This window comes from Oncorhynchus nerka, linkage group LG17 (assembly GCF_034236695.1).
Source record: "Oncorhynchus nerka isolate Pitt River linkage group LG17, Oner_Uvic_2.0, whole genome shotgun sequence".
NCBI lineage: Eukaryota > Metazoa > Chordata > Actinopteri > Salmoniformes > Salmonidae > Oncorhynchus > Oncorhynchus nerka.
In genome coordinates, this window is record NC_088412.1 from 14,225,597 (window position 1) to 14,246,619 (window position 21,023).

At 40.8% G+C, this 21,023-nt stretch overlaps 2 protein-coding genes across 5 annotated transcripts in view; one reads left to right on the forward strand and one right to left on the reverse strand.

Moving 5' to 3' along the window:
• The window catches only part of LOC115144716 (transcription factor SOX-6-like), a 258,270-nt gene extending 252,110 nt beyond the window's left edge, over positions 1 to 6,160 (reverse strand). For all 3 annotated transcript variants that reach the window (XM_065002988.1, XM_065002987.1, XM_065002985.1), the window contains exon 1: positions 5,796 to 6,160. The gene's annotated coding sequence lies outside the window, so the exon portion shown is untranslated. The remainder of the gene's footprint in view (positions 1 to 5,795) is intronic.
• A 6,308-nt stretch (positions 6,161 to 12,468) lies between these two features.
• Positions 12,469 to 20,737, forward strand: LOC115144742 (small acidic protein-like). Of its 2 annotated transcripts, XM_029685785.2 has the most exons (5): positions 17,867 to 18,049; positions 18,572 to 18,655; positions 19,003 to 19,063; positions 19,270 to 19,379; positions 20,200 to 20,737. In XM_029685785.2, exons 1-5 carry the CDS (start codon positions 17,996 to 17,998, stop codon positions 20,395 to 20,397), a joined length of 507 nt encoding a protein of 168 aa, XP_029541645.1. In that variant the 5' UTR covers positions 17,867 to 17,995; the 3' UTR covers positions 20,398 to 20,737. The 2 variants fall into 2 exon arrangements, 1 of the variants encoding a protein (XP_029541645.1); XR_010459407.1 differs by lacking the exons at positions 17,867 to 18,049; positions 19,003 to 19,063; positions 19,270 to 19,379; positions 20,200 to 20,737 and adding an exon at positions 12,469 to 14,588.
• Positions 20,738 to 21,023: the final 286 nt, after the last annotated feature.

Here is a 21,023-nt window from a genome sequence, read left to right on the forward strand (position 1 = left end):
CAATCAATGTTGTTTCAAAGTAGATTTGTTTAGGGCTACCAAGATTCACTCTGTGTGGCCCTGATTTAGCTCACTGCAGTGAAAGGTTCAATCAAGGTTGTTTCAAAGTAGATTTGTCAATGTATTGGGACTTGAGAAAATATTCACACCCCTTGACTTTTTCAAAATGTGTTACAGCCTGAATTTGACATTTATTAAATTAAGTTGTGTCACAGGCCTACACACATTAGCCCATAATGACAAAGTGGAATTATGTTTTTTGACATTTTTATAAATTAATGAAAAGCTGAAATGTCTTGAGTCAATAACTATTCAAACCCTTTGTTATGGCGAGCCTAAATAAGTTCAGGAGAAAAAAGTTGTGTAACAAGTCATATAATAAGTTCCATGGACTCACTCTGTGTGCAATAATAGTTTTTTTTTGTGACTCTCATCTCTGTACCCCACACATACAATTATCTGGAAGGTCCCTCAGTCTAGCACTGAATTTCAAACACAGATTCAACCAAAGACCAGGGAGGTTTTCCAATTCCTAGCAAAGAGGGCACCTATTGGTAGATGGGTAAAAAAAAGCAAACATTGAATATCCATTTGAGCATAGTGAAGTTATTAAATACACTTTGGATGGTGTATCGATATACTCAGTCACTACAAAGATAAAGGCGTCCTTCCTAACTCAGTTGCCAGAGAGGAAGGAAACCGCTCAGGGATTTCACCATGAGGCCAATGGTGACTTTAAAACAATTACAGAGGTTAATGATTGTGATATGAGAAAACTGAAAATGGATCAACAACATTGTAATTACTCCACAATACTAACCTAATTGACAGATTGAACAAACTAAGCCTATACAGAATAAAAATATTCCAAAATATGTTGAATTTGTACCTTGGAAACAATGTCAGATCTTCAACGATCTGGAGGGAAAAAAAGACTGGGCAGCACCTCCTACTGGAGATCTTCAGTTATTCATTTGGTATCATATCCAGGACTTTAACCAAATCCCAGCCTTGCTTAGCTTTCATATTTGTCACTGACTACTACCAATGTGCTATGGTCAGAATGATGGTTGAGAGATGTCTTAATAACTAAATATATACACTGTTGCCAACAGTCATTCCAAAGAGTAGGTTTAACAGGGCCTATTATCTGTTACCATAGTACTTTATAAGTCACAGAAGAACACCTGCTCTTTGCATGACAGACTGATCAGTTGGGGGGGTATAGTATCATCATTTATACTATTTAGGCTTATATAGAATTTGTTAAGTCATCAACAGCTTTTGTTTCAAGTCAACAAAGGGTTCAACTAAAAATACACTATACATAAAGGGAAAGGGAAAGGGGGATTCCTAGTCAGTTGTACAACTGAATGCCTGCAACTGAAATGTGTCTTCCACATTTAACCCGACCCCGAGGTGCGGGGGGCTGCCTTGATCGACATCCAGGCCTAGGGTTTCAAGCTTTGGTTGATTTCAAATGTAATCTTGAAGTTAATCATTAATATTTTGGATTCATATCTCCTTCTAAACCAAAAATAAAACCTAAAGAATAGGACTAAATCAAACTATATTTAAAGTTTGATTAGATCAATTTTGTCTTATTGTCAACTTATATTTTTTGCCTGAAATGGAAACATGAATCCAACATATTAATTATTAATTTGTAAACAAACTGGATATTGAATTATGTTTGGTTGTCAAAGTAAACATTTAAAGAGATGTATCTTCTGATTGGATAGTTCCATCTGTGCCACTGATTTAGTTTGGCTTTAATTCCAGTTTGTCTACAAATTGATAATTGATATGTTGGATTCACGTCTCCATCTCAACCAAAAAAATCTAACTTTAAATGCACTTTACATGAAGTTTGAATTGATTTAGTCCTATTCTTTAACTATGATTATTGGTTGAGATGGAGACGTAAATGCAACATAACATATGATTAATTTGTAGACCAACTGCTAATAAAGCCTTGTTCACACTGCAGGCCTTAACGCTCCAATCAGTTTTGTTTTTCAAATCCATTTAGGAATATTGACTGTCCAAACAGCAAGTTGACCAAATCAGATTTGTGTCTTCAGACTGTAGTAATTTGCTGACTTGGCTACGCTAGTTGTCATTATGACAGGTGTCTACGCAGTGGTTGTGCTTTTAAATGGTTGAAAGCGCAGCGATAACACATTGAAAATTCAACGAACTTCTGGCTGTCTTTGAGTGGGAGACAAAATGGTTACAATCTCCAAGTTCAACGTCTCAACTAAATATGACCCACATTTTCACGTTGAAATGACCTGGTGTGCCCAGTGGGAAGTAGCTCTTGCAGGACGAAGCCCAAGCACAGTTTGGGTTGTCATTATTGCTGGTTTGTCAGGTACGATCCCATTCAGACTTCTAATTGGATGGTTGGGGAGCAGGTGTTACAGCAACAGCCCCCAAAAGGATAGGTCATCATCAGAACCATTGAGAGTAAGCAGGAGAAAGAAAATGGGCAAAATGGGAAATCGGGCTCCAAGGTCATATGGTGGAGGGAAAATAGAAAGCAATACAATCCCCCCCCCCCCCCCCCCACGCAACTGGCATTGTGGTTGAAAACCTTACAGGCATCTGCGGCTGTATTTCAAGTGCTCATTCACCAGAGCTTCGACCTTTATTTTTCGGCAGCAAGACTGCAATTTGGGTGTGTCGTAGAGCCGCAGATAAGTATAGGCTGGCGAATATGTAGCCTACTTACGACGTGGAGAGAAATACTTACGGCTAAATGTTTAATGTCTGTTTGTACAACATGTCCAATGTAGGTGTCTTTTGAAGCCTGACAAATTATTGTGACTTTCTGACTTTGACATCCTAGAATAAAGCTGTTTGTTTATTTCCAATTTAAAGGTGACTGACAAACTTTATCTAAAAACAACATGCAGAAAAAATGTACCCGATTTAGCTCATAGAAATAAGAATACATACATCGTGTTTCAAAGCAGCATGAGATTAATCTAATTAGGACAAGCCAGACAAAATGACAACAAAAGAACAGGGTCCGAATAATGAGGAAAAACAAGCAACATTAATAAATATGAATTCTTTAACAAATGTATATTAGTCATTATGAAAACTATTACGTGTCTCAGTGAAACATACCTGGTGTCCATTGCTATGTTATTACCATGGTAATAACCATCAAAGGCTGCAGGCAAGCTGCTAATGAGAGCAGCCAATTGTGCCAATCTAAGTCCATAACTTACATTCTCTCTCTCTCAGCTGATAAACACCCTCACCTGTAAATCGCCTGCAACTGTTTGCCCCTTTTCGTCTCGCTAAGAGAACGTCACCTAGATGAAAGAGAAAGCCAAAAGGTCCTTTCACTACATCTACTCTTTCACTCTGCTGCAAATTGAAACTCTTTTGACGTCAGCGTTTATTTTCATTTTCATTTTGTATTTTATTTTTATTTATCTTTATTTAACTAGGCGAGACAGTTAAGAATACATTCGTATTTACAATGACGGCCTTATCAGAGATTTCTGAAAATAACTCTTCATCCTTATTCATTTACAAGTCACAGCAAATGTTTCAATGATTTTGAAGTTCTGATATAATCTGAGGGAAACAAGCTCAAAAACACAGTGTCTTGAAGGCCAACTGCAGTGAACTTCGAGAAAAAGATCAGAACCGTAGTTTTATAGCCAATTATATGTTCTACACAATCACAATGCAAATTGCATCTTTCAGTTAGATTGGGGAAAACATTTTCTAAAACCACATTATTAAATATAAGACTTATATAGGATCTCTGACTAAAACAACATGATCCTATCATTTTTATATAATAGGAAAAATAAAATGGAAGTCAGAATCATAAGTAAAAATGACAGCTATTGGGTACAATATAGCTTAAGGACAACATCTCTCTGGAATGTTCATGTGACAAGGGTCTATGGGAGAAGATCCTCTGGTGTTTCTCAAAATTGGTAAGGACCTGAACTCATGTTTAGCCTAATGCATATTGAACTACTTTATATGTAATGCTAATATTTTATAAATGCTCAGTATCGACACAGTAGGCCTATCTTCAAATGAACTTCAAGATTGAAAGCATCAAAACATCCCCAGTGAGCAGACAGCACTGCACAGCTAGCGGTACATTTTATTCTGTTCACCAGCATAAAAACTCTGCACAACTCGAAAAGTATTATTTTAACCAAAGATATCCAGAAATGGCTTTTGATATACATTTATCCACAACAAGAAAAACACAATTGCTAATCATTGCCTAAATATGAGACAATGAGTCACAGTTCTCAATGCAAGGTGTATTACTTTACTTTAAAGTATGTATCATTTTAAGCCTATGTGTTTTTTAAATATAGGCACAAATAGTTGGACATGATAGCCTAATTTGGGGAAAGTTACAAGCGCCAAACCTATAAGCACTTGTATGATGGGACCAATTCAATAAAATACATTAATTCTTAGGTTTATAGGCTACTGTAAAAGTTCAGTGCGAAAGGATAACGAATGCTTCATTTGTGTCAAATTATATCAGAATTGACTGCTGAATGAACGACAAAATGAACGGTCAACTCAAATGGTCGATATAATGCAACAGTAGGTTGGCTAAATCCAGGCGAGTTGCAAGTGCGCAGTGACTCTAAGGTTTCCCAGACAGTGGATATCACAGCCCTTGTATAAATGCCGTCCCGGGACAATGTGCTGAATTGGCAGCCTATTTATAAATCTGCCATTTGGACGTGTACGGCACTCTAATGCCACTTTACCTTATGAGGGAACTTCAACCCAGAGCACCTGCTCAAAACAAAATGCCATACGAGATCAACTTCAGCCTCGCGGTCCGTGGACGGTCCCGTCGTCAGATTGTTTTTCAAACAGACACTATTTTACAACGGGAATGTGCTTCTCAGTTGGTCAACCATGCACAGAGTACAGACAATTAACCTTCGCTGAAGAGTATTGGCACCGTTTAAATCAGGATAAACAATCGAAATGTGTCCAAATGGCAATAAGGCTACTGCATTTCAATTGTAGATGATTTAGAATACAACTTGAGTGGAACGTTGTGCCCTTTATAGCCTAACTGGTTGTCACTCCCAGTGTCAACAAGTTTAAGGGACGAAAAAAAGAAATCTTTCAAGCAATTATCCGGATATTGCCACAATCAACTACATTTCCTTTTTAGTGGTTTTAAACATCACTTTGCACGCGTCGTGCTTTCATTTGGCGTCAGTGCATACGAGGGCTCTCTATTAAAACGTTATCACTGCGTGTGCAGCACTCTAGACGCGTTATCTGAGAACTTGAGTGCGTCTAAATGTGTGGAACACCCTAAAGTGATGACCTATCTCCCTTTTCCAGAAAGGCTACGGTGGTTATGTGCGCCTTGTCCTCCTATACCCTGACATGTAAACCTATCATTTAGTTCACCCCATGAATCCTCACCGTGACTTTCACTCTCACCAATTAGACTGTTGTCAAGTGCAAGGCAAGATGTACACTTCTGACTTTTGGGGAAATGATGTATTGGAGCGTGACTAAATTAACGCTGCTCTTTATAACATGCATAAGATGTGACATTAATTAATTACAATACATTTCGTTATTTGCTACCATATGCTTAATAGGAGTTGTATTGCTAGTAGGCTAGCCTAAGTCAAAAGCAAATTTAGAGAGAAAATGAATCCAGTCTATAGGCTCCAGGCTGTTTTCAACTGAAACACGAAAAATACATTTACATGTAGGATATATAGCCTAGAGGCAATCTATTCCAATTGAAAACAACTTACTTAAATAAGTTCTCCTTTCGTCGCACCGTGTTCTCCGCTGGGACCAATGTCTTGTTTCTTCAGTATTGTCTCCCAATGGATCCGTTTTAGAACGAAGGGTTACGTCTATTTTAACTTATGACTCACAACGCATTATTTTAGGGTCAGTTTCTGTGACCCGAGAGAGTAAACTTGTGAGAGAGTACTGGTTTACTCCGCAGACAGCATTAACAATATTTCCATTTTCCAGTTGATTAGAACTGTATCAAATTCATTCTGATTTGGACATGCCGCTGAAGCAAACCGGACTCGCGAGCGCACTGCGAATCAACTCTGAAAGGCATTTACACTTAAGGTGGTGGCAAGAAATGCGCACGTCGTTTCCAATGAATAGTACCACTATGTGGCCGAACAGGAAACTACCTCCTACTAAAGTAGACTACAATAACTTACCAGCCATCTGCACGCCGCAGGGCTCGCTCGCAAAGCTTATAGTTTAGCCAAGTAGTTCAGACTAAAACACTCAACTAACGTAGCTATATTCACAACATTGACAAAATATTGCTATATTTTGTCAATTCAATACCCAATGAAAAAATCTATTTCAATGATAAAACCTGAACCTAACCTATGATGCAGGGGGTTTCGAGTGGGGAAAACAGACAGCCAATCAAAGCATTATGTTAATGTAAATGTTGAGATATAACATCAACATAGCCTATGGCTATTGTTACCTTGGCTTGATGTAGGGCCCCATCCAGTCTGTGGGTATCCCGTTGTGTTATCAAAGGACAATCATATCACTGTTGTCTGTATCGGTGGAAAATGCAACAAGGTTAACTTGTGTGGCCATGAGCCACTGAATTAAATCTCCGGTGCGCAAAGTGAGTTTCGCTTGTCAGAATTGAGGCGCGTTGATAACTTAATTTATCCGTCTTCAGCTAGTCAATCTTGGCTATCAACTTGAGCGGCCATGTCATATACAGTTTAACCATTTCCCCGTCGTGCAACAATCTCTCAAAGTGAGGCGAAGTGAGTGAGTGTTCAGTGTTGTCGGAACGGACAGGACTCCCTCTCCCCGATGGATGCAAAGAAAGGCGAAAGTAAGAATGAAGAATCAGAAGGAGAGAGACAGAGGGAGAGAGAGAGCTGTGTGAGAGTGCTGTGTGTGAGAGCTGTGTGAGAGTGCTGTGTGTGAGAGAGAATGTGTGTGTGCAACGTTTTATAAATAGGTCCATTAATGATTCATTTGTGCTTCAAAATACTATAACCACGGTGCATAACTTCATTGGCTCTTTTGCTTTATCAGTAAAACAAGTTCTCCTTTTGGTTATTTATAATAGGTGAATTATACAATCTGGCTCTTATAATAAACGATTTTATAAGGAAATCAAACCACCGCTACTTTAGAAATGCCAATGCAACCAGACTTGCGTTGGTTGTTAAATGTCAATGTTATTCATGGTACACATTTGACAAAGTGGCCATCTAAAACAAATATTGTTTTGGCGGGTGACTTGTTTAATTCATTCGTTTGTATAAACACTTTGGATACATTTCACTATGAAGAATATCATGATATGTTGACATTTTTGCAGAAAATATTTGTCGAATAATTACATTTTAATATAATGACAGCGCTAATACGTAGTGAAATGATGTTTGGCCTCTTTCTAAATGTTGGCTAGATAAATAGCCTACTCCAATATAATAGGCACGTTTCACAAACTTTTTAAAGTCAACTCATAGCCTATGAGCCATTCAAGAATTTGAATACGTTTGTTATTCATCGACATTTTTTAAATTCATTGTCAACCCGTTGAATCAGCTGTTAAAATACGAGACGCTTCTGGAAATGGTCAATCACGCCTATTTGGGGTCTTACACCCCACTGGTTGAAACAGCGTTGTTTCAATGTATTTTCAATAAAATTACATTGAACCAACGAGGAATAGACTTTGAATTTGATGTCTGTGCCCAGTGGGACTGTTCTGCAATTTCGACCCAATTACGGACGTTTTCGTTGCTAGGCCTACTACTAAACTTTTATAAAGGTTACTGTTATCACATGTTGTAAACATCACCTTCTCTAACTGATAGTCTATAGGTGGATCCATATGCAATGATAAAAATGTATTGAAAGAATAAAAATACAAAATTGGTTAGTCATGACATGCCATTGTTTTCTAATGACTTCAAATTATGGTTATGCCTAGTAAGGGGTTCTTTTTTTCCTTCAAAGATGATGGATTACTAGACTATTATAGCGCATATGGAGTTCAAACTTGAAATATGAGTTCCGTTTGAAGATATGCCTGGTAAAATTGTGGAACAATTCAGTTACTCTTACGCCACCCTGTGGTATTATTAGACAGCTCAGCTCAAATTTACCAGGGTGTCTATGAAATTAGGGCCCTGCGTTTTGGTTAATCATGTCACATGACCTGGATTTGAACCTTTATTTAAAGCTCTTTCATCAGCCTGTCTGCTTTTCTTTTTATGTCAGATGGTCCAGCAACATCCTCAGGCAATTGCTTGATTTTTTGGCCTACAATAATGGTTAATGGTTCAAATCCAGGTCATGTGACACGGTTAGCCAAAACACAGGGCCCTATGACCACTGCCCAGTAGCAAGCAAACTTTTGGCCGATGTTTCAAAATGAGAATATGTAGTATGTAGAGCATTTTCGTTGGGCTGTAGGGTGGTAAGGCCTATAGGCATAGCCTCAATGGGTCAAATTCAAACAGTCCCATTACAAGTCAGAATGTTGAATAAACTTTATTCGAACTTACTCTACCTGGGCTGTAATCATTAGTCCAAACAGTACACAAGGGTTTCTATTGGACACATTCAGGTAGGGCCCTCCGTTTCACTTAAGAAAATATTTTGCCACCGTGTGAAAAATATGACCCTATTGTCCACTGATTGTCCTTATGTCATTGGACATTTTCGAAGAAAAACAACAACATATCCACAGGAAAGTATTATTAAACAAACTTCAAATCGCAGGTCTGAGTGTGGCTCTCAAAATTTGTTTCTTCATCACCTGAGGCACACGCACAAGACGTAACTACACGATGCATGCATACTAACCGAAGTCTTGAAGGTGTTTACATGATTTTTGATACACCTCCAATTGATTCAGTGATGTCAATTATCCTATCTGAAGCTTCTGAAGCCATGACATAATTTTCTGGAATTTTCCAAGCTGTTTAAAGGCACAGTCAACTTAGTGTATGTAAACTTCTGACCCACTGGAATTGTGATACAGTGAATTATAATCTGTGAAATAATCTGTCTGTAAACAATTGTTGGAAATATTACTTGTGCACAAAGTAGATGTCCTAACCAACTTGCCAAAACTATAGTTTGTTAACAAGAAATTTGTGGAGTGGTTGAAAAACGAGTTTTAATGACTCCAACCTAAGTCTATGTAAACTTCCGAATTCAACTGTACATATTACCTCAATTACCTCGATGAACCAGTGCACCCGCACATTGACTCTGTACCGGTACCCCCCTGTATATAGTCTCGCTATTGTTATTTTACTGCTGCTCTTCAATTACTTGTTACTTTTATTTCTTATTCATTTTTTTAACTGCATTGTTGGTTAGGGGCTCGTAGGTAAGCATTTCACTGTAAGGTCTACAGCTGTTGTATTCAGCGCATGTGACTAATACAACTTGATTTGATTAGTTTTTTATTTATTTAGTAGTGTCGAGGTTAGACGGTATATGAATGGCAGCAGCTGTAGTAGAAACATGCAGAGGTAAAAGGCTACAGTGCTACAGGCACGGCAGATGTTACCTTGGCTTACCACAGCAGCTGTAGTAGAAACATGCAGAGGTAAAAGGCTACAGTGCTACAGGCACGGCAGATGTTACCTTGGCTTACCACAGCAGCTGTAGTAGAAACATGCAGAGGTAAAAGGCTACAGTGCTACAGGCACGGCAGATGTTACCTTGGCTTACCACAGCAGCTGTAGTTGAAACATGCAGAGGTAAAAGGCTACAGTGCTACAGGCACGGCAGATGTTACCTTGGCTTACCACAGCAGCTGTAGTAGAAACATGCAGAGGTAAAAGGCTACAGTGCTACAGGCACGGCAGATGTTACCTTGGCTTACCACAGCAGCTGTAGTAGAAACATGCAGAGGTAAAAGGCTACAGTGCTACAGGCACGGCAGATGTTACCTTGGCTTACCACAGCAGCTGTAGTAGAAACATGCAGAGGTAAAAGGCTACAGTGCTACAGGCACGGCAGATGTTACCTTGGCTTACCACAGCAGCTGTAGTAGAAACATGCAGAGGTAAAAGGCTACAGTGCTACAGGCACGGCAGATGTTACCTTGGCTTACCACAGCAGCTGTAGTAGAAACATGCAGAGGTAAAAGGCTACAGTGCTACAGGCACGGCAGATGTTACATTGGCTTACCACAGCAGCTCTGTGTGCTTTCTTGTACACGCGTCCATAACAGGAGCGGATGCTGATGACTGAAAGAGTCAAGATGAGGCTGGGTGGGCCGAAGAACAGTACATTTTGCTCTGGAATAAAACAAATAGACCCTTCCACAATTCGAGGTTCAAGAATAGTCCTGCAGTGGCTTTGTTAACAGAACCTTGTCCCAGGTTGATCACTACCAACACTGACACTCAAAACCCAGCTTAGCCCCAAGGCAAGCTGCAGATGCCTGGAAATTATTATGCTCAGGTAGTAGATGCTGTGGCACATAAACACATATATTTCTATTGCCATGAGGCCCAGAGTCATCTGAGAGCTCAGGAAGACAGCTGTCACACCACTGAAATGTGTTGTGCACCAACCCCCCAAAACTCACTGTGGAGGGGGGGACAGAAAATAGTATGACACAGGGAATAAAGCTCTAATAAAGCTATACAAAATATTACAGATCAATAAATGACTTAACAAGGCATAGGACAGCTGTCAGAAGCGTTCTCTAAGTCTCAACAGTCCAATGGGTAGTGTGAAAGGGCTAAGTGAACTTAACAGGTAGTCTAATGCAACCTTTGTTCCTGGGGGTAGGGATGAAAGTTTCATGATGACACTACAAAGAGCTGTTCATTGCCAGAGAAAATAGAAAAAGAATGACAAGGGTCCAAAAAAATGTACGTTTCCCCGGCAACGATGTGCCAGACAAAAACAGGCAGACGGATCAAACATGCCTTGCTCCTCTTCTACCATTTTCATGTTGAGAAGGAGTGAGACGGAGAGAGAACATGCGGTTCTGTTAAGTTTTGTGGAAACCATGCTGTAGACTGACTGAACAGTAATATTATTAGCAGTATTAGCATTAGTCGGTCCTAGGATCTTAGAGGGATAGTTCAGAGTGTCTGCTCTTTTCCACGGACTCATCAGATCTGATACATTGCTTCTGTCTTCTACTCAATGTGCAGCGATGTGTCTCAATCTAATACTCAATGTATCATGTGAGGATACTCATCAACGGCTGAACTAAAACACAGTAAACAATGACCAAAATTCTTAGCCTCCTTAGAGGAATGTTGGATACCCCAGTGAATGGGAATTCTGAAAAGGGGTAGAGGGCTGCGCTCTCAGGAAGACATTTGTAAACGCTCACACTCTTACTGGAATTAACATGTGAATGGTGGTTGGTCTGTTGAAAATGCATGAACTGTATACTGAATGTACTTTCAAACTATCTGAAGAAGTCCTTCAGAAGCTTTAAAGCAAGTGGTTGTTTTCCTGTAAGGATACCTTATCTTGGAGAAGAAAACAGCAACTATCAGCAATTAATAACACACAGGGAGGAGCCATTTTTCCCAAAAATGTATAGGTAAGATAATGACTTATACCCACAGGGAAATTTTGTTTGCAAACACATAATTAAGCATTAGCAATGACATTTACAGAAAATAATACAGATATAACGTTCAGGTCATGAGAGATTCAATTGTACACTATATACTATTCATATCAGTCAGGGCCACAACCAGTGTTTGTTCCGGACCTCAATAAAACAATAGTTTAAAAAAAATAGTCGCTTCCTCCTGCATGCATTGAAGCCTGCCTCAGTCTCATCACTGAGCGCCACATCACTGTCTTTCTCAGTAGCCTACTCTCTGTAAAGCAAAGCTATTATAGTAGTGTATTTTTTTATCCTGTTGAGGTAGGCACCTTTTAACATTAGGTTCATCCTTCTGGCTGGTTAAGTAATACTAGCCATAGCCCTTTGACATTACTGCAATAGAAGCTATAACCACCTGACTGACATCTGTAGCCTATAAGTGACTATTTACCAGTTGTGCACTCATTCTCAGAGAGTCAGTTTTTGTTTGTTTGGGGGAAGTCTATAGTCAAGGCAGTGGTCGCGAGATGGTTTAAAAATGGCCTTTTGCATCGGGCAAACACATTCATCAGAGCCAACCATGCGCTGGGGTAGTTCATTGCATGTCTCAGGCCCTTGGCCTGTGCTGCGAGAGGGTGGACAGGGTGGAGTTAGACGTTTGACAGAGTGGTGAATGTGCTGCTAAAAAGATCAGGAGGCAAATCCCAAACAAATGATTTTGGAATGAGATGTTCGACGAGCAGGTGTTCATTTACTTTTGGACATGTAGTGTATCTATCCCATATCAGAACTCTATACCAGCTAGCGGCGCTGTTGTCAGTTTCAGGCTAGCTACCCGCTGACAAACACTAAAGAACAAGACAACACGGAAGTAAAATTGGAGGAAGGTTTGTTTTGAATTTGCAATATGCTCGCTCCTTACGTGGATTTTAGACGCAGTTAACGGAATACCTAAGTCTCAGTCCACTGAAAATGGCAAAATTACAGTCTTTGAGTGTGTTTGTTAATACGCGTTTAACAGTGGCTACCGTAGAGATTATGGGGGCAGTAGAGAAAGTGGTAGCGGAGTACCAGGAGGAGATTTCCCGATCTAAAGTGGAGAATGACCGGCTACGCAGACTGCTGCGGATCAGACCGGAGATGAAACGATGTAGATTAGACTCCCTCCAGTTCTCGCTTACCGTCTCTGAGGAGGAGGTTAACCCTGTGCAGCAGCAATGTGACCAGGAGGAATGGAACTCCAGTCTGGGGACGGATGACACCGAGCCCATGCAGATTAAAGAGGAAAATGCGGAAGTCGGGACCACTCAGGTGGCAGGGCAGCTTCAAGGGCTGGAGCCTGACATTGTAGAGTTCATGTTCACTCCTTCCTGTGTGAAAAGTGATTGTGATCAGGACGACCTACTTCAGTCCTTGACTCTTTCCCAAACCACGACTGTGGAGAACAGAGAGAGTGACTCTAAAAAATTGGATCTCAAACCTTTTGGCACAGTGACCCACCTCGACAATCCTTATGACCCTCGAGATAATCAAGACAATGTCTCCAGCCACAGCTCAGCTGCAAGCAGTGATCTAGTAGGATTTGACATAAGCCCACCATTGGATCCCAACCCACCATTGAGGAAACCCAGCACCACATCTAAAACACATGACTGTGGGAAAATATTAAATTGCAAGGAGAGCCTGAACAGGCATATGCAGACCTCCACAGGAGAAAAATCATTTAGCTGTAATAACTGCAGGAAAAGCTTCAGTCGCAAGGATACCCTTAACATGCATATACGGACTCACACAGGAGAGAAACCTTTTGTCTGTGGTGATTGCGGGAAAAGCTTCAGACAGAAGGCTACCCTTAACAGGCATATACGGACTCACACAGGAGAAAAACCATTTAGCTGTGGTGTCTGCGGGAAAAGCTTCAACCATAAGGGAAACCTAACTGTTCATTTACTGACTCACACAGGAGAGACACCTTTTACCTGTGGGGACTGCGGGAAAAGCTTCAGACAGAAATATAGCCTTAAAAAGCATACATCGACTCACATAGGAGAGACATTTAACTGTGCTCACTGCGGGATAAGCTTCAGACACAAAGTGAACCTGGATAGTCATATACTTGCCCTCCACAAATAAACAAAACAGAATGAAAACAAAAAGAAGAAAATGTAACAAAGATCTGGCAGGAGTTGGTAATACAAATGCAGGATATGGACATCACTGTTAGGAAAGCAAATAAATTCTAGATCACTCATGTTTTAGGTTTAAGGTATTTACTTTTGTAAAATGTTCTATGTAAATAAAATGTTATTCGAATTACGATATTATGATCAAACAGTTAAAAAGGGCAATGGAAACACTTTAGGAAGTAAATATAAGCAAAGATATGTAATCAATCAACTAATATCTTGCAATAATTTAACATAAAAACATCTCTGTATTTAGTATTTTGATCTTCGAGGTTAATTTGAGCTATGGTCGGCGCCATTTTTAATTGCCAAGTAACGACTGACGCCAGTGCGTCACTGGCAGGAATCAGTAAATTGTCTGGTATTGAATTTTCGCGCGGAGAGTGAATCGAAGAGTACAAGGACATGATGACAACAACAATTAGTAATTCAGACACTGTATAGCGCCAGGCTGTACGAATTGGCTCCAATAAATAAAAAAATATCGGGTAGGTACCATCGGCTGTCCAAGGACCTTTTGAACACGTGGCTCCATGTCCTAAAGAAAGGAAGGACGTGCCAGCTCGAGCTAGCAAGGTCTGCAGGCAGCACTTCGCCGAGAAGGACTTTGCTACGAAGGGCACGTTCGATGCGGCAACCGGGAGTTTCAGAATGTAAAGGAGTCCTAAACCTACGTCGAAGCCCTCTACTTGCCCCTCCAGCTTAAATTTCGAGGGTTATGGTGTACAGTAGGGGTTACCGACCGACCATCATCAACATCGCTGACTTCGGAGTCAAGCCAAACGTCGGACTGAGGCGACGTGAGTCAATGGAGCCTGGTAACGTTAACTGACCACTAGTCATGATTGTTGTTGACTAGGCTACGGTTAGACCCTGGATAACTTTGTTGTTACTCTGAGTGGCGCAACTGAAGTTGACATAGCTAATGTTCGCTGAAAAATACATTTTCCTGTATTTGCTGTGTGTGTGTGTTGACAGCACACATGACTGGTGGCTTGTTAACGCCAACTGATATATTTGAGTTCAGTTGTCCTAATCTTAATAAAACATCTGTTTGTTTTCAGGATGATTATTGTCATCCATGAAAAGGTTTTCATAATGGAGATTGTGCAAGAGGAGGTACATGCAAATCCATGTTATTTCTAAGGCTATTGTTTGTTTATTTCAAGACACAATCTGTCATCCCTGATGCCATTTTCAGTATATAAAATTGACAATATACAGTATATGCAGTGACTCTTGAATATAACTAAAGCTTAAGATGCCTTAATAGTTTTACACCAACAGAAAAGAACAGTTAGTACATCATGCCAAACAAACCCTTGGTTGCCAGATTGTTCCTGTGCTGCAGTGGAAAAGAGCTCCACCGGGACCATAACTAAAGAACTCGAGGCCCAGCTAGATTGCTCTCACCACCATCAGTATACAACCAAGTCCTGCCCCTGTTGGCCACAGAGCTGACAGAGTGAGATGACTGAAGACCAGGAGTCGATGTATGAACCTGAGAGCTCAGACACACAATCATCACAGTGCGAACCAAGAGATACAATCGAAGAGTGTGTACAAGATCAGAAATACATAGTCTTTGATAGCAAGCTGAAGGAGTTGTTCAATGTCTGCCATGAGCCAGGATGTCGAGCTGGTGTCATCAGTTCATCCCTGAAAATAAATGGTGTTGCCATCACCATGGAGACAGTGTTGTGGGCCACAGGAGGAAGTGGGAGTCCCAGACCAGAGTAGGGAAAGTTGTTTGCAGGTAGTGCCATCGGCAGTCTGTCTTCCTTACTGGTGGCTCCCACTCCACATTTGTGGAAACATGTCACCTCAGCCTGGTGCCCATGTCGCTGCGTCAGTTTGCAAACCAACAGCGCATCTACATTGTGCGAGAGGTTAACCACATGTGGACCCACCACATGTAGGCCATTCTGGCTAGTCCACTGATCGTATCTGGAGATGCATGGTGTGATTTCTCCAGGCCACTCTGCTTCCCACCTGATCCTCCCCCATGAGACTGTGCATGTTACCAAGGTGAAGAATAGATTAGAGAGATGCCTGCAACACATTGAGGTAAGCTATAGCCTAACCTATATATTTTTTTAGCTAGCCTGAGGGTTGGAAGTGTGTTTTTGGTGGATGTATGAAGAGGACGTAGGTACCTTTTTTTTAGGATAATAATAATAAAATCATTACTAACAGGCCCATGGATAAAGTATTGAAACCTTGGCCACTGACAGGCATCCAAGTGTGAGGGTGCACTTGAGGGGCTCATATCTGTCATGAGTATGACCTGTGGCACATTGCCAAAGGTATGAGGAAACAGCTGGTGGCCATCGGGAAGCCAGAGGTACTTTCATATATTTTATAGTCAAATCAGAGCTATATGATTATGATGATTCAAGTCAGTGACTCCGGGGTCTCGTTTACTCCCTGTGTCTCAGGTACTGCCATGGGTGAGGGCATTAACTCACCACTTGTGGTACTGTGCCACCACTGCTGGTTGAAGTGTCCAGGTGCTAAAAGAAAAGTGGATCACCACAGGTCACCTCATCACCAATGAACACCAGTGGGTCACTGGGAGGCACACTGAACTGCTGTGAGCGCCCCCCCCTCCCCACCTGAAGAAGGAACAGGATGAACACATTGTCAGCAGCTTTTGAGGGAGTGAGGAAAAAAGTCCTCAAATCAAATGTTATTGGTCATATACACATATTTAACAGATGTTATTGCAGGTGTGGAGAAATGCTTGTGTTCCTAGCTCCAAAAGTGCTGTAATATCTAAGCATTCACAACAACACACATCTAAAAGTCAAATAATGGAATTAAGAAATATATAAATATTAGGACAAGCAATGTAGGCGTGGCATTGACTAAAACAGTAGAATACTATATTATTTATATATCACAGCTCTTGAAAAAAATGAAGAGACCACTGCAAAATGATCAGTTTCTCTGGTTTTACTATTTATAGGTATGTGTTTGGGTAAAATTAACATTTCTGTTTTATTCTATATACTACTGACAACATTTCTCCCAAATTCCAAATAGAAATATTGTCATTTAGAGCATTTATTTGCAGAAAATGACAACTGGCCTAAATAAGTAAAAGGATGCAGTGTTGTCAGACCTCGAATAATGCAAAGAAAGGTCATATGAATTTTTAAACAACACAATACTAATGTTTTAACTTAGGATGAGATCAGAAATCAGTATTTGGTGGAATAACCCTGATTTTTAATCACAGCTTTTATGTGCCTTGGTATGCTCTCCACCAGTCTTTCACATTGATGTAGGATGGCTTTATACCACTCCTGGTGCAAGAATTCAAGCAGCTCGGCTTGGTTTGATGGCTAGTGACCATCCATCTTCCTCTTGATCACATTCGAGGTTTCAATGGGGTTCTGGTCTGGAGATTGGGCTGGCCATGACAGGGTCTTGATCTGTTGGTCCTCCATCAACACCTTGATTGACCTGGCTGTGTGGCATGGAGCATTGTCCTGCTGGAGAAACCAATCCTCAGAGTTGGAGAACATTGTCAGAGCAGAAGGAAGCACGTTTTCTTCCAGGACAACCTTGTATGTGTGTATGGCTTGATTCATGTGTCCTTCAAAGACAAATCTGCCCGATTCCAGCCTTGCTGAAGCACCCCCAGATCATCACCGATCCTCCACCAAATTTTACAAGCCACAGTGTCTCGCACCCACTGAAATTTAGTGGCGGATCAGTGAGGAGATGTTCCTTGTCAACAGAGGGATCCTGACTTGTATGTTAAGAAGGTGGACGTTGTAGCGTTTATTGGTTTGGTTATCAACTGCACAGCACAAACAGGAAATCTAAGAAAATAGGCATTGTGAGTGTTACTGTCGCTGAATGTTCCATCCTCACAGGCACCTGCAGGAATGCAATTTGAATGTAACTGAAGGAGTGGGATGGTTGCTAGATAATTTTTTTAAATTATCCCCCTTCCTACATTTGAATATATTATTTTTGTTTGGTTTCAAGACCCCGTACAGTAGGTGGCGGCAATATACCAATAGGTGTAGTCTGCCATAACATTTTAAAGAAAAAAAAACGCAACCGGAAGTTGGAATCGCTAATTTCCGTTTGGGTTCACAACTGCAACTGTTTGTTGATGGTGGCATAGCTAGCCAGCTACTGCTATGTCAATATTTTTGATTTAGCTAGCTAAAACAAAGTTTTTACGAAGAAAATGAGTTCTGAAGGGAATCGACACGGGACGAAAAGACCTGGTTCTCCGAATGAAGTATGTTAACTATAGTTACATGCATTGAACGGGACAGGCCTTGCAGTTCAGCTAACCGGCTAGCAAGGCCCGTATCTGGTTTGCTTTAGCAAAGAAGTATGCAGTCAACTTGCATCCTAACTAGATATGCAGCCTGTAACATAATGCGTCCTAGATCAACAAAGCCATAGAGTAAAACAGTTAACTATTTAACGCTGGTCAACAAATCACAAGTGTTATTTTTTAGCTAACTTATTCACCTTAAGGTGGCCAGTTTGATACATCATGATGAAGCTTGCCAGAAAGATAGTCAGCAAGTCAATTTCATAAACATTTATTTTTGATAGAAATGAACTCGAGGCTGTTACTACTAGGCATATGACGTGGCTAGTTAGCGTTATATTAAGATGTGTGACTTTAGCTAATCCAATTGGGGGGGAAGTGTGTAATCTTCGAGCCGAAGGTGCAATAAAAGGCCTAGGCTACGTTCTGTTGGGACCCCATTCCCTGTGTACTGTAAACAATTCTGTGTTGTTCTTGCAGGATGGACCTACTCCATGGGCAGCTGCAGATCTGGGGGACAACGAGAGGAAGCAGAAGTTTTTGAGGTTGATGGGCGCAGGGAAGGTTTGTTTGGTCATATTCTATGTGGACTATTTTTCCCAACCCTCTCATCAGGGACCACTAGACGTTTCACATATTTGTGGCCCTTACTGGAACACCTGATTTCAAATGTAGCTAAGTCAACAAATCACCAAGCCCCTGATTAGTTGAATCAAGTGTGCCAGTCTGGTATTGGACTATTATTACTGTAACGCAGTTAACTGTTAATTCAACTTGACGGTTACCTCTATTCCAGTATTAGATTGAGCCAACATTTTATCTTAGGCTACACTTTATAATCCATATAGCATCGTCAAAGGAGGAACAGAACTTGTATTACAGAATTATGTCTACTGTATTTGGTCCTGCAGAAAGAACACACTGGACGTCTAGTCATTGGAGATCACAAATCAACATCCCATGTCCGCAGCGGTGAGTAACCCTCTTGAATTATAGAAAAAGGCTTGTCAAGGTACTGGTATCTTGGCAACCCTATTCTACACCCCTTTCAAATGCTTTACTCACAGATGTATCCATCTCATCTAATCTAACCTTTTCCCATATCAATGCAGTACTATCTGGGACCAGATAGCACTGTATTTGGTATGATTGGTGTTTCACTAGTTTGTCCTCTGCAGGGGCGGAGGACCGGAGGATGAACTCTGAGCTGGAGTTGCAGTACCAGCAGGGGCTGGACGGGAAGCTGTCAGGCAGGAACAGGAGACACGTCGGACTGGGCTTTAGCGAGGTGAGAGATCACGGACGGACACATTTTTATTTTTATTTCACCTTTATTTAACCAGGTAAGCTAGTTGAGAGCAAGTTCTCATTTACAACTGTGACCTGGCCAAGATAAAGCAAAGCAGTGCGACACATTGAATAAACAAGCGTACAGTCAACACATTGAAAAGTCTATATACAGTGTGTGCAAATGGCTTGGGGAGGTAAGGCAATAAATAGGCCATAGTAGCGAAGTAATTACAATTTAGCCGATGATGATGTGCAAGTAGAGATACTGGTGTGCAAAAGAGCAGAAAAGTAAATAAAAACAATGTGGGGATGAGGTAGGTAGATTGGGTGGGCTAAGTTGAACATCGATCCTAGCAAAGATGGCTGACAAATTGTTCCATTCTGATGAATAGGGCTTCTATGACATCAGCCAATCAATCTGCTGTTCTATTATCTATGGGGTTGAATGGCTGAAGCAGGTTTGGGTACGCTTTCATTCTATTTAGCTGGGTTGTGTTCATTAGTACCTTCCAGGCTTTGGAGAGTTTTCTTGTTTAGTTCCTATCTGAATTGGTCTAATAAAAATGTTTTCTGTTGCAATGAACACAACCCTGGCCTGTTACATGACATGATTGATTGATACATTTTAAGATTTGAGTTACTGATGGTGCTTCTCATTAGACCTGTATGTTTGTATGGCTATGTAAGATTAATGACAGCACAGCACATGGAAGCGCCACAACGTCCGATTGGCTCAAATTAGAGGCATAATTTATACAGCCAAAATGTCACCCCAGTCTCCAGATCTTCATTTTGTGACACTTCTGTTCGTTCCACAGCCGGACCCAGCCCCACCTTCACCCGTAGAGGGCCAAAGCAAGGCAGAGCAACCAGCCAGTCCCAATGCCCCAGACAGCCCCTCAGAACCCCAGGGCTCACCAGACAAACCCTCCTCACCAAACCCAGAGGACAGCACGAAAGACAAGAAAGAGGACAAGAAACACACCTTCAAAATGGCCTTTGTGAAGTCATCCTAAGACTGGGAGAAAAACAGTCACTTTTTTTCTAAAGTTAAACCACAGATTTGTACATAAGTCGTTCTTTTGTGTCTCTGCAGTACTCCCAAGTTGATACATGGTAACTTCGTGGTTTAAGATGGCTTTTATGTTTCAATGCTGAGCAGCAAACCAGTAGTGCACTACTGGAGGTAACAATCATTGAGACAGATTTCCCGTGTTTCCTTGTCCATTTTTGTTAGGAATTCCTGACTGAAAGAGGGACTACCGACATGTTATAAATGGTTCTGAGACGAAGCTCATGAGTTATAAAATGTACTTAAACTACAAAGTGAATATCAATAAACTGAAGTGTACCACACAGTAGGGATGAATATTTTCTCAAATCTACCAAGGTGGCTATTTCAAAGCATTTAAAAATATAATCATTATACCAGGGTTCTCCCTGCGCTACATTGCCGGCTTGTCTGGGCCACTATGTGAAACTGATATTTAGTAATGATAGAGTAAACAGGCCGTTCAGTGCATTTCAGCAGTAGGATATCTCAACAGAGTGTGAACCCCGAGTAGGCTGTAGCATAACTGCAACGGCAGTCAAATGACCAAAGATACTAAGCTTGCTAGAAAACCTCCAACGAATGACATAA

Excerpts from the sequence above, each read along its gene's own strand:
- LOC115144742 (XM_029685785.2), top strand. The coding sequence starts at position 17,996 with ATGAGTTCTGAAGGGAATCGACACGGGACGAAAAGACCTGGTTCTCCG. Across the intron at positions 18,050-18,571 it reads GACCTGGTTCTCCGAATGAA|GATGGACCTACTCCATGGGC; the intron begins GTATGTTAACTA and ends TTGTTCTTGCAG. Across the intron at positions 18,656-19,002 it reads GGTTGATGGGCGCAGGGAAG|AAAGAACACACTGGACGTCT; the intron begins GTTTGTTTGGTC and ends TTGGTCCTGCAG.